The following is a 12,189-nucleotide window of genomic DNA, read 5'->3' on the forward strand; positions in this document are numbered from 1 at the left end:
GAGAATTGTAGGTATTTTCTCATCTATTTTTTCAAGTTGTATTAATTAAGGAAAAGCACACGAAAAAACATTGGCAATAATAACAACAATGATAATAATAAATAAAAAATCTAACATCTTCCTCAGCATCTTTCATCCCATACCACATCTCTCAGCATCTTTCTCACAACATTTCACAGCATCCTTAAATCCCCGCCATATCTAACATCATCATCCTACATTCAGCATCCCATAGGGTCCTCATCCCCACACCACACACATCTTTTTCCCTACGCCACATCTCTCAGCATCATCATCTCCACGCCACCTCTCACAGCATCCTTCATCTCATATCTCACAGCATCTTTCTCTCTTCATTTCATCACTCAGCATCCTTAATTAATCCTGCGCCGCATTCCATAGCATCCGTCATCCCCACACCACACAGAACATCCTCATCTCCATGTCACATCTCGCAGCATCCTTCATCTTCATCCCACACAATAAACAACATCATCACTCATAGCATCTTCATCCCCACATCCAGCATCTCTCAGCATCTTCATCCCCCACACATTCAGCATCCCAAAGCATCCTTCATTCTCATCCCACACTCAGCATCCCGGCGGCCACTATATACACATAATCACCATCGTCAGAGGCGCTCCTTCATCCCTTACACGTCCTTCACATGTATACTAAGAGGAGGAGGAGGAGGAGGAGGAGGAGGAGGAGAGTTACTACATTGACATGGAGAAGGAAGAGGCAGAAGTGGGAGTTTCAGCTCTTTCTTTCTTATATGGCAAGGAGGAGGAGGAGGAGGACAAGAGGAGGAGGAGGAGGAGGAGGAGGAGGAGGAGGAGGAATAAGAAGAGAGAAACCACGTGGACGAGGAGGAGGTGAACAAGAAAGAACAACAACAAAAAAAAGAGAACAACAAAAACAAAAAAGAGCGAGAACAAGAAAAAAAAAGAACAAGAAGAAGAACAAGAACAACAAGAAAAAGAGAAACACAAAACCTCTTTCCTCGCAACATCAGAACATTCCCAAAACACTAAAAAAAAAAAAAAAAGAACAGAGTGAGGACAAGGAGGGTGAAGGGGGAGGGGGTCACGAGTGTTCAGTGGGGTCAGGGCAGGGTCAGAACAGGGTCAGAACAGGGTCAAGGGTCAGTCTGGGCGATGTCTATAGGGTCCTCGCTCTCTCCCTTACCTGTGCCTCATCAAACACGGCCCTCCTACAGGCGCTGAAGGGGACGCTGAAGAACCACACTTACTAATCGTTCCTCTTCCCCTTGAGTGGTGTCAGTGTGGCGGAGGAGGAGGAGGAGGAGGAGGAGGATAAAAAAAGTATATGAAGGAGAGATGCTGTAGATAGAGGAGTGTAAATAGGGAAGAAGGTAGAGTAAATAAGTGAAGAGGAGATAGGAAGAAAAAGGAAGATGAAAAAGGAGGAGGATAAAAAATATGTGAAGGAGAGGTGATGTAGATAGGGAAGCGTAAACAGGGAAGAAGTGAAGAGTAAATAAGTGAAGAGGAGATAGGAAGATGAAGAAGAAAAGGAAGACTAAGAGGAGAGAAGTCGTAAAGGAAAGGAGAAGGAGGAGGAGGAGAAAAAGAAGGAGGAGGAGTTGGAGGAGGAGAAGGAGGAGGATAAGAAGTAGTGGAGAATGATGTGAAGGAGAGATGATGAGAGTAGAGAAGAATAAATAGTGAAGATGAGATAGGAATTAGACGAAGGAAGGAAGAAAAAGGAAGAGGAAGAGAAGAAGGAAAGCGAGTTGGATAAAAAAGAAAAAAAAGAGATGAAGAAAAAGAGAATGACCAAAGAGGGAAAAAAGGTTGAAATAAACAGAGATGAGAAAGAGGAGGAGGAAGACTAAAAGAAAGGAGGAGCCATAGACGAAAAGAGAGTAGGAAGAGGGAAAAAAAAGTATAGAGGAATAGAGAAACGCTGATGAAGGAAAGAAAAAAAGAGAGGATGATGATGATGATGAGGAGGAGGAGGAAGTAGATAGGGAGGAAGAAGAAGAGGGAGAAGAAGAAATGTTAGTGTTTGTGTTAGTGTAGGTGTATGTTTGTGTGTGTATATGTATATGTGTGTGTGTGTGTGTGTGTGTGTGTGTGTGTGTGTGTGTGTGTATTCGACATCTTGCCAAGCTCACTAACCAAATCAAACTGGGAACAAACAAAACCACCACCACCACCACCACCGCCGCCGCCGCCGCCACGCCGTTGAGAGGCGGGTCCGCGTTCGAAAGCGTGTGAAGGTGAGGGAGGTGAGGGCGGGAGGAAGGGGTGGTGGGCGGGAGGAAGGGGAGGTGGGCGGGCATGCGGGCGGGAGGGAGAGAGGGAGAGAGGGAAAGCGGCAGGGGGGGATGGGGGGGAGGGTGAAAGAGCTATAGGCGAGGCGAGGGGAGAGGAGGAGGAGGAGGAGGAGGAAGAGGAGGAGGAGGAGGGAAGGGGGTTGTATATAGCGAAGTAGGAGGAGGAAGAAGAGGAGGAAAGAGATTATAAGCAAGAGGAAAAGACAGAGGAAAGAGGAGGAGGAAGAGGAAAGGGAGGGGGACTAAGAAATGATAATGTGAAGGAAGAGGAAAGAGAACTATATTTGCAAAGGGAAAGAGGAAAGAGGAAGCATAGGGAAAAAGAGTAAGAGGAGGAGTGGATGGATGACGCGGAAGAGGAAAAGAGGTGAGAGGAGGAAGAGAGAGGACTATAAACGTAGGAAGAGAGGAGAGAGAAAACAGAGGAAGGAGGAAGAGGAGAAAGAAGAAGAGGAAGAGAACTGAGAGTGAGTGAGGGAAAGGAAAATAGACGAAGAGCAAGAAAGAGGAAAAGGAAGAGGAAGAGAAGGAAGAGACTAGGAAAGGAAAACCATCAAGAGGAAGTGGAAGAGGAGAAGAGAACTTTAGATTAAGAAAAAGAGCTATAAAAAGGAGGAAGAGGAGGAGGAGGACGTTATAGGGATGGAAGATGGAGGAGGAGAAGGGGGAGGAGGAGGAAGATGAAGAAAACAAGAGGCAGGAACATTAATACAGGGAAAGAGAAGTGTTAGAGGAAAGAGGAAGAAGAGGAGGAGGTCGCTATTGGAAAGAAAGGAGGAGGAGAAGGAGGAGGAGGAAGAGGAAGAAGATAAGTAAACACATTTTATATACAAAGAGAACTATAAAGAGGAAGAAGAGGAGGAGGAGGAGGCTATAGGAAAGAAAGAAGAGAAAGACTAAGATGAAGAGGAAGAGGACGAGAGGTAACAACAACACCTCTAGGACACCTTAATGACCCTCTGCTCACCTGTATACCTGCTGACGAAGGTGAACTCCAGGTGGACGATGCTATTCAACGCCCACCTCTACAGCGACTTGTTAACAGGAGGAGGAAGAGACGGAAGGAAGGAAACAGAAGGAGACAACGCAGAAAGGAAGGAAATAAGGAAAAGGGCAGAGGAAGGAAGGAGGATGGAGTTATGGAAGGAATAAAGAAGTAAAGAAAAGAATGAAAGAAAGGAAGAAAGGGAGGAAGGAAGAAAGGAAGGAAGGAAGGAAGGACGAACTAACAGGAACAAACATTTTAAGGAGAAAGAAAGAAGAAGGAAGAAAAGGAGGGAAGAAAACACTAGGAGACAACACAGGAAGGAGAGGAAAAAGAAATAAAAAATAGGAAAAGGAAATAGGAAGAAAGGGAGACGGGAGGAGGGAAACAAAGGAGACAGCACAGGAAGGAGAGGAAAAAGAAAGGAAATAAATGAAAAAGAAAGGAAGAGGAAGAAGGAGGAAAGAAAGAAGGAAGGAAGCGAGGAACCAAAGGAAAGAAGGATAACAGGAACAGACGAAAATCAGAAGACAGAAGGGAGGAGGTGAAGAGGAAGAGGAGGAGGAGGAGGAGCAGGAAGTGGAGGAGGTGGAGGATGCGCAAAGGAGTAAAAAAAAAAAAAAAAAAAAAAAAAATGAAAATAAAGATGAAGAGGAACATAAACTGACGTACAAAAGAAAAGTAAATTAGAAAGAGGGAGAAAGGAAAAAAAATATGGAAGAGTCGAAGAAGAAGAGGAAGAGGCGAAGAAGAAGAATAGGAAGAGGCGAAGAAGAGGAAGAGTCGAAGAAGAAGAGGAAGAGGCGAAGAAGAAGAGGAAGAGGCGAAGAAGAAGAGGAAGAATCGAAAAAGAGGAAGAGACGAAGAAGAAGAGGAAGAGGCGAAGAAGAAGAGGAAAAGTCGTAGAAGAAGATGAAGAGTCGAAAAAGAAGAGGAAGAGACGAAGAAGAAGAAGAGGAAGAGGCGAAGAAGAAGAAGAGGAAGAGGCGAAGAAGAAGAAGAGAAAGAGGCGAAGAAGAAGAAGAGGAAGAATCAAAGAAGAGGAAGAGAGGAAGAAGAGACGAGGAGCAAGAATTAAACAATAAACAAAAGAAAATAAGAGGAACAAAAATCGACATTAAGAAAAGTAAGAAGAGAAAGTGAAGAAGAAAAAGACTGGAAAGGTAAAGAGGAAAAGAGGAAGAGAAAGAGGAAGAAGAGTCAGAGAGAGGGAGAGAGAAAGACAGAGAAAGAGGACCAGATAGGAAGAGGGAGAGAGAGGAGAGAAGGGAAGAAGAGCGACGAAGAGGAAGAAGAAAATTAAGTAAAAAAAAAAGAGGAAAGAGGAAACCAAGAAAACATCACTAACAACATTAACTAAAAAGAGAAAAAAGAGAAGAAAATCCGGAAAAGGAAAAAAAGTGGAAGACATTGATTTTAAAAGTGGAATTAGGAGGAAGGAGGAAAAGAAGGATAAAGAGGAGGAAGAAGCAACACACAAAAATAAAGAGGAAAAGAGAGGACAAACGTACATAAGAAGACAAAACAAAACAAAATAACATAAACAAAAAAGAAATAAAAAAATACAAATGAGGTTAATGCTAAAAATAAGAGAAATAAGAAGAGAAATTAAAGAAGAGAATTTTAAAAGAGAAATTAAAATGAGGAAAAATTATGGAGTTTCGGACGCCGCAATAGGTGCCACACACACACACACACACACACACACACACACACACACACACACACACACACACACACACACACACATATACAGGATCCAACTCCATAACCAACACGATCGAATCCCCTTTCTCAATCTTTGGAAAGTGAACCAAAGAAAGAAAACCAGAACCCACAACCCCATAACCTTAATTCTGAGGAGGAGGAGGAGGAGGAGGAGGAGGAGGAGGAGGATGAGGATGTCTATTTTTTTCTCATCTCTCTTCTTCCTCTTCTTGCCTATCCTCCTTACTTAACCTCTTCCTCCTCCTCCTCCTCCTTCTTCGCTCTTTCCCTTCATAGTCTCTTCCTTCTCTTCCTCTTTCTTCACCCTTTTCCTTACTACTCTTTTTCTTCTCTTCCTCTTCCTCTTTTCTCTTTCCCCTTCTAGCCTTATTCTTCTCTTCCTCTTCCTCTTTTTCTCTCTCCATTTCTAACCTCTTTTTTCTCTTCCTCTTCCTCTTTTCTCTCCCTCTTTCCCATCCTCCTCTTCCTCCTTCTTTTCTCTTTCCCCTCCTTGCCTTATCCCTCTCTTCCTTTTCCTCTGTTTTCTCTCCCTTCCTAACCTCTTTTTTTTCTTCCTCTTCCTTTTTCCTCCTTTCCCATCCTCCTCTTCCTCCTCTTCCTCTTCGCTTCTTCCCCATATTCCTCTCGCTCATCTGGGAAGGTTTGCATCTCCGCTCAGGCAACGCAGCATCCCTCGCCAGTGAGATGATGTGACCCCTGCAGCATCCTTGTGGAGAGAGAGAGAGAGGGCGCTGCTCCGACTAGGGTTAGGCCGCCGCGCTTGTATAGGCCGGGAGGAAGGGAGGGAGAGAGAGAGGGAGAAGAGGGAGAGGAGGGTAGAGATAGGTGTAAGCTCTCACCACTGGCCTATCTTCACTATCGTTTGTTATCATCATCATGACCCTCACCATCTTTTTTTTTTACTTGGGTTATGCATCCATGTTTGTCTTTTTCAGGGAGGAAGGGAGAGGTGATGGGAGGGAGATAGGTAGGGAGAGAAGGAGGAAAGAGATAGGTATAGGCTTTCACTACCGTCTATGCCTTCATCATCACTTGTCATCACCACAATCATCACCAATTTATATTTTTCCTCTGCCATCATCACCACCACTATGCTTCCGCGCAATCATCACACACACCCATCTTCACCACCACCCCTACCTATCGTCATCACCATTACCCTCATCACTATCACAATAATCATTCCCACCATATATTTTCACCACCACCACCACCATCATCACAATCACCTTCACCACACTGCCTCTCCACTCACCACAACACGCACGATGCTTACCACTCTTCCTCTGCGTGACATCACAAGTCCACCATCACCATCACCACCATCACAATCACCTTCACCACACCTTCCACTCACCACAACTTGCACGCTGCTCACCACTCTTCCTCTGCGTGACATCACAAATCCACCATCCTGCTTGACGCACTAACAGACATCCATCACTAAACTAGAAAAGAGAACTGGATATATTGAGGTCGAATCGTCTATTCCACAACCTTCTTTTCGCTTTAATAAACTACTCCTCTCTCATTCTTCCACTTTCCTCTTTCTTCCTCCACCTTCTCCTACTTAATACCCGTTTTTCCCATTCTTCCGTGTCTTCTAATTTCTCTTCACGTTTTAATTTAATATCAAACCTTCAGTAAGTCAAAACTATTATGTTTTTTTTTCCATTTTTTTTTTGGGTAGTTGATAGTTTGCACAAATAGAAGTTGATATTGCCTTCACTTTTCTCGTATTGTTTCTTGGGTATCAGGACACCTCTCCTCCCGAAATTGACCCCTCTTTTCGGCCACCTCTTTGGATTCTTTTTAGGAGCAGCGAGTAGCGGGCTTTTTTTTATTATTGTTTCCTTTTTTTTGTGCCTTTGAGCTGTCTCCTTTGTTGTAAAAAAAAAGAAAAAAGGGATGCTAATTTCCACTCATTTTTTTTTGGTTTATTTGACTCTGAAACTTAACAGCCAGCAACTACATTATGCCTCTGTCTAGCTATCGTGATATGAGGGTGAATTACCTGGATAAAAAAAAAGCAAGCGATTAAAGGTATAAAAAACCACTAACTGCACTCAAATTGGTTTTATTATTTATTCTGATGCCAAGTCACCGTTACCTGAGGATGAGTTACCTGGATGAACAAGGTGATTAAAGGTGCCAAAAACACAAGCGCTGCACTAATTGCTTTTATTAAGAGTTGTTCTGTGTTTGTGGGATTAGGGCTGTAGCGGGCTTTTTTTCTATCTTTTTTCCCTCTTCTGTAAATAAAAAGTTGTGTACAGAAAATGAGATACATATAAAGACTATCTTGATACAGAGCTTACTTGATACTTCTTTCTTGATTTGCGGGCTTATTTTTCATTGTTGTTTTCTTCTTTTTTTCCCCCTTGAGCTGCCTCCTCTGTTGTGAAACTATAAAAGGTTGTGTACAGATAATGAGATATATATATATATATATATATATATATATATATATATATATATATATATATATATATATATATATATATATATATATATATATATATATATATAAAGACTTACTTGATACAAAGTTTACTTGATACTTCTTTCTTCATTTGTGGGCTTTTTTTCTTTATTTTTTTTTTCCTTGAGCAGTTTAATTTACTGTAAAAAAAGAGCTCACAAATGCATCTAATTACTATCCTTTACTATTTTCATTTAACTTATACTGACTCGCCTTTTTTTTTTTTTTTTTTTTTTTTTTTTGGTGCTTTCTATAGCACCGGTAGGCTGTCTTGAGGGACTTCTTAGACGACCTCAGCCCGTTATAGTGGCGCAAACGAATTTTATTTATAGTGGCTGCCGTGATGTATGACTGAAACACATCCAAGAATATAATTTTAAGGCACCTCCGTGATTTATTTAATATTTTCAACTTTTCACCGTCTCAATTCTATGTGTAGTATTGACTCAGCCTACCTCTTGACCTGCCTTCTCCACTGTAAACCATATGACCCTGGCTGTTGCGGCGCCTAACCTCAGTCACTCACTCTCTACTGTAAAATATAAAGAAACTCAAAACTATGCTGACGCTGCGCTAGAGCATGGCTGTTGAGTAGCGTGTCAGTCATGCGCCACCTCACGCCCTTCACGGACCAGAAGAAAAAAAAACCTCAAGTATACGTTTGCCCAGTGAGCTGCGACAGTCGAGGCGAGGAAAAGCTAAGAAAATAAAACACGCTAGAATTTACCGACGCGCGTTGAGCACTGATGGAGTTGAACGCTGGAGTGAAGGAGCCGTAGAGTGTTTGGGCAAGGATAAAATTATTCTATACTGCAAACTGAAAACGTAATTATATATATTGTGTGTCTGTGTCCTGGTGTGTGTGTGTGTGTGTGTGTGTGTGTGTGTGTGTGTGTGTGTGTGTGTGTGTGTGTGTGTGTGTGTGTTTCCCCCGCCTTGACCTCTTTTCCTTGCCCCGTCGCCTTCACGCACCGCGGAGAAGCAAACCAGACTTCGTTTCTTCCTAGATTTCTGCCTTTTACGGTGCCAATGAATTGAATGAGTGAGGCGGCGGCGGCGGGGGGCGGGGTGGGGGTGGGGGGGCGGGGGAAGTGCATGGCTGAGGAGGAGGAGGAGGGAGAGGAGAGGAGGATGATGGTGGGGTAAGGTGGAGGAGACGGGGAGAAGATGGAGCCGGAGGTGGAGTGATCGGCTGGCCAGCGCCCCCAGCTGACTCGGCCGGTAAGTAGGGGGGCTGGGGGGGGAGGTTGTGGAGGAGGAGGCAGGGCGGGGAATGAGAGGAGGAATGTAGTAGCAAGTATATTTATTTTCATCGACGGCCGAGGAAGGGCGAACATATTTACATTCTGATCAAAGGAATGCAAATTTCCTGTGAAAAATTGTTGACACTTGGCGTGGGTGCCGTGAGTGGGTGTGCTCCCGCCGCGCCGCCCGTCACCACTGCCTCGACTGCCCGGCGCCGGCATAATATGGAGTTTCCATTCCCCTCGAGTCTTGTCAATCAATGAAACCGCTCCACGATTGGCCGCTAGTCAGGTAAGGGGGCCGAGTTGGCGCGCTCATTGGCTCCTCGGGGAAGGGGGTGTGTCCAATGGGCGGGCTTATCGACCAGTCACAAGTGGTACTCTTGTTCTCCGCCGCGGTGTTCCCGGCGTGTTCTTATTTACCGAACTCTCCTCCTCGACGTGTTCACCAGCAGCCGCCGGTACACTCCAGGCCCTGCCGTCTGAGCCTCCACCCCTGCGGCGCCCCGAGGTTCTCGACGCAGCGAGGCGCGAGGACAAACCCGGCGGAGACAAGGCCGGTGGCGGGAGGCTGCAGCGGGAGCGTCCCAGTGCGCAGATGCCACGGAGCAAATCAAGGGCTGTCGCTAACTGCCATTTTATATGTGAACTACACGCTGTTTAGCATAGGCAGCCTCCACACCCCACTGTGATCTCTTCTGCAATTGTTACTCCTGACGCTATGGACTGAACCCCGTGATACCTACACTAGTTAATTAGTGGCCACTGTGGAAAAAGGACGCTGGTCTGAGGCAATTAAAGGTGTTTTAACTGGCGGAGTGTCTGTCGGAGCGGCGGCGGTGCGACAAACAAGAGGTGAGTCACGTTAAGCAGTTTTTTGTAGCGACAGAAACTTGACAATCTGTAGAGACCCGAGGCTGTGTGAGGGACGCTGAGGGCTGAGGCCTGGCGGCGGGGCACTGCCTGAGGCTGTCACAGAGGCACTGCCGAGGCTGCAGGTGACACAAGGAACGTCTTTTTTACCGTAGTGTTCTGTCAGGCACTTGTTGGTGGTGACAGGTGACGGTGGCGAGGTGACGGGTGCCAGGGAGGGCTGTTGGGGAAAGCTTAACAGGTGCCAACGGGGCCTGACGGGGAGGTGGACAGGAGGCCGAGGCCCCGCGTGGCTGCCGCAGATGGCGGTGGCACAGGCATGTGTAGCGAGGCAGCCTTAGCCTGCTGATCGTGCTCATGCAGGCCCCGACGGCACACAGGGCGCCGGGAACTGGCTGTGCTGCCCCCGTGTGTGTGTGTGTGTGTGTGTGTGTGTGTGTGAACTTGGGTGTGAGGCGAGGTTAGTAACAGTGTTTCCTCCTGCAGGTGACTGGCCTGCGGGCGGCGGCTGCGGCATGGTGATCGGCCCAGGCTGGTGACTCACCGCCCGCACGCCCGCGCCATGATGGAGCGAGGCACCGTGCATGTGTCCGCGCCCTCCCTCCACGCCCACGCCCACATGACGGCCCTCACGGCGCCCACGCTGCCCCAGCGCTCGCCCTTCGCTATCCAGGAGCTGCTGGGGCTCGGCTCACAGTCTGAGTCGCCGCCCGCCCCGCCCGCCTCGTCCTCCTTCGGGGCGGGCGGGTCCCTGGGGGCGGCGCCTCACCTGCTGTACTCGCGCCACGCCGCCCTGGCCGCCCACCAGCAGCACTCGCTTTTCCCAGACTCCCGCCATGTCTGGATGAACCCCGCCCTGCTGCCCGGCATGGGCGTGGGAGGCCTGGGCGGGCCCGTCACGCCCGTCACTATGAACAGCGCCATGCCCTCGATGCTGGGCCTGCGTCACGACGCCCACGCCGCCCACCCCGACGCCCACAGCCCAGGTGAGTCCATTTCTTTGTTTGTTGAAGGCCCCGCCGCGCCCCGAGGCCGTGTGGCGGCGCTGTCCCGCGGGAGGCACGGCGGGCTGCTGCTGGCCGCGTGTTCCTCCGGCGTGCTGCATCGTGCCGCCTCGTAAATCTTGTTGTCGTGGCGGTGCCCGGCGGGGCCGCGGGCCGCGGGCCGGGCAGCCGCCGGGGAGGCCGCCGCCCTCATCCCAGGCCGGGCAGTAACCTGAGACGCGGCTGCTGGCGACACACGCGGCGTGTGGCGGCCACGGCGCTGCGGGGTGGCGGGAATTAGTGACAATAATAATAATAATAATAATAATAATAATAATAATAATAATAGTAATAATAAAAAATGTAATAATAATAGTAATAATAATGGTAATAATAAAAATGGTAATAGTGATAATAATTATATCAATAATGAAAGTTTTAATACATATAATAATTATGTAGAAGTAATAACAGTAAGGGCAATAATAACAATAATAATGATAAAATTGATAATAGTTAGAATAATGGTAATGATAATTATAATAATAATAATAATAATAATAATTATAATAATAATAATAATAATAATAATGAAAATGAATTGTGGCTGGGAAATAACTGAAAGATGCGTATGAAAAATATCGTCACGGTATATTTTCCTTTATTATTATTACTTTTATTTATTATTATTATTATTATTATTATTATTATTATTATTATTATTATTATTATTATTATTATTATTGTCATCATCATCATTGTCATTATTATTATTGATACTATTATCATTATTGGTATTATTTCTATTATTATTAATATCACTCATTTTATTATCACCAGTATCATTATTTTAGCCATCAAACTCATTATTTTATTGCGTATATCTATAGTTGATATTTCTCGTCACAATCATTTCCATCCTACAATCGGTGCTGACATATTTTTTCCGGCCGCGATTATGTGGGCGTGGGTATATATTTACTTATTTCCCCGCCGGCCGACCCACCGCGGCAAGGCGCAACTCACATCTCAGCTCGTCACCGCCGGCCGCAAGTACACAGTGTTACCAAAGCCGTGCAACATTACCGATACTCTGGCTGGGGCAACACTGGCGTCTGTTAACACTGACTGAATGCGGCGCGGATGTTACAGTAAAAAAATAAAGAACAAAAATAGACAAATAAAAAGATAGACGTGTGAATAAATAAGCGACTAAATAAATAAACGAAGGAACTGAAAAACAAGAATAAACAAGACAAGTAAATGAAGATAACTAAATTAATAAGTAGACGTATACATAAAAATATAAGCGACTAAGTAAATAAAAACAAACAAAAGTACTGACAAACAAAAATAACAACAGATACATAAATGAATAAGCAGAAGTATAAATGAATAAATAAGCGCGTAACTTAAACAGAAGCACCGGAAACAAAGATAAATAAGGAGCCGAAGCGAGTAGATTCAGAAAGGGGATCCGATAATTTTTGGGTTAACGGCCGAGTCATTTATTGTAACGATTATAGGCGTGAACGGCGGCGTACTTAGAGGGTGATTTATACCTGTCCGCTACCTGTGTGTGTGTGTGT

The 12,189-nt window shown here is 45.5% G+C and overlaps 1 protein-coding gene across 2 annotated transcripts in view; it reads left to right on the forward strand.

Annotated features, from left to right (window-relative positions):
- LOC126981409 (potassium/sodium hyperpolarization-activated cyclic nucleotide-gated channel 4-like) overlaps positions 1-10,854 on the forward strand; it is a 42,214-nt gene extending 31,360 nt beyond the window's left edge. Inside the window, exons 1-2 of one of the 2 annotated variants that reach the window (XM_050832425.1) lie at positions 8,824-9,599; positions 10,104-10,851. In XM_050832425.1, the coding sequence (XP_050688382.1) occupies positions 10,180-10,737 (558 nt within the window). In that variant the 5' untranslated portion in view covers positions 8,824-9,599; positions 10,104-10,179 and the 3' untranslated portion in view covers positions 10,738-10,851. Of the gene's footprint in view, positions 1-8,823; positions 9,600-10,103 lie in introns of those variants that run through there. The other variant, XM_050832426.1, reaches the window with a different exon arrangement.
- The last annotated feature ends 1,335 nt before the right edge of the window (positions 10,855-12,189 follow it).

This window comes from Eriocheir sinensis, chromosome 48 (assembly GCF_024679095.1).
Source record: "Eriocheir sinensis breed Jianghai 21 chromosome 48, ASM2467909v1, whole genome shotgun sequence".
NCBI classification, from domain to species: Eukaryota; Metazoa; Arthropoda; class Malacostraca; order Decapoda; family Varunidae; genus Eriocheir; species Eriocheir sinensis.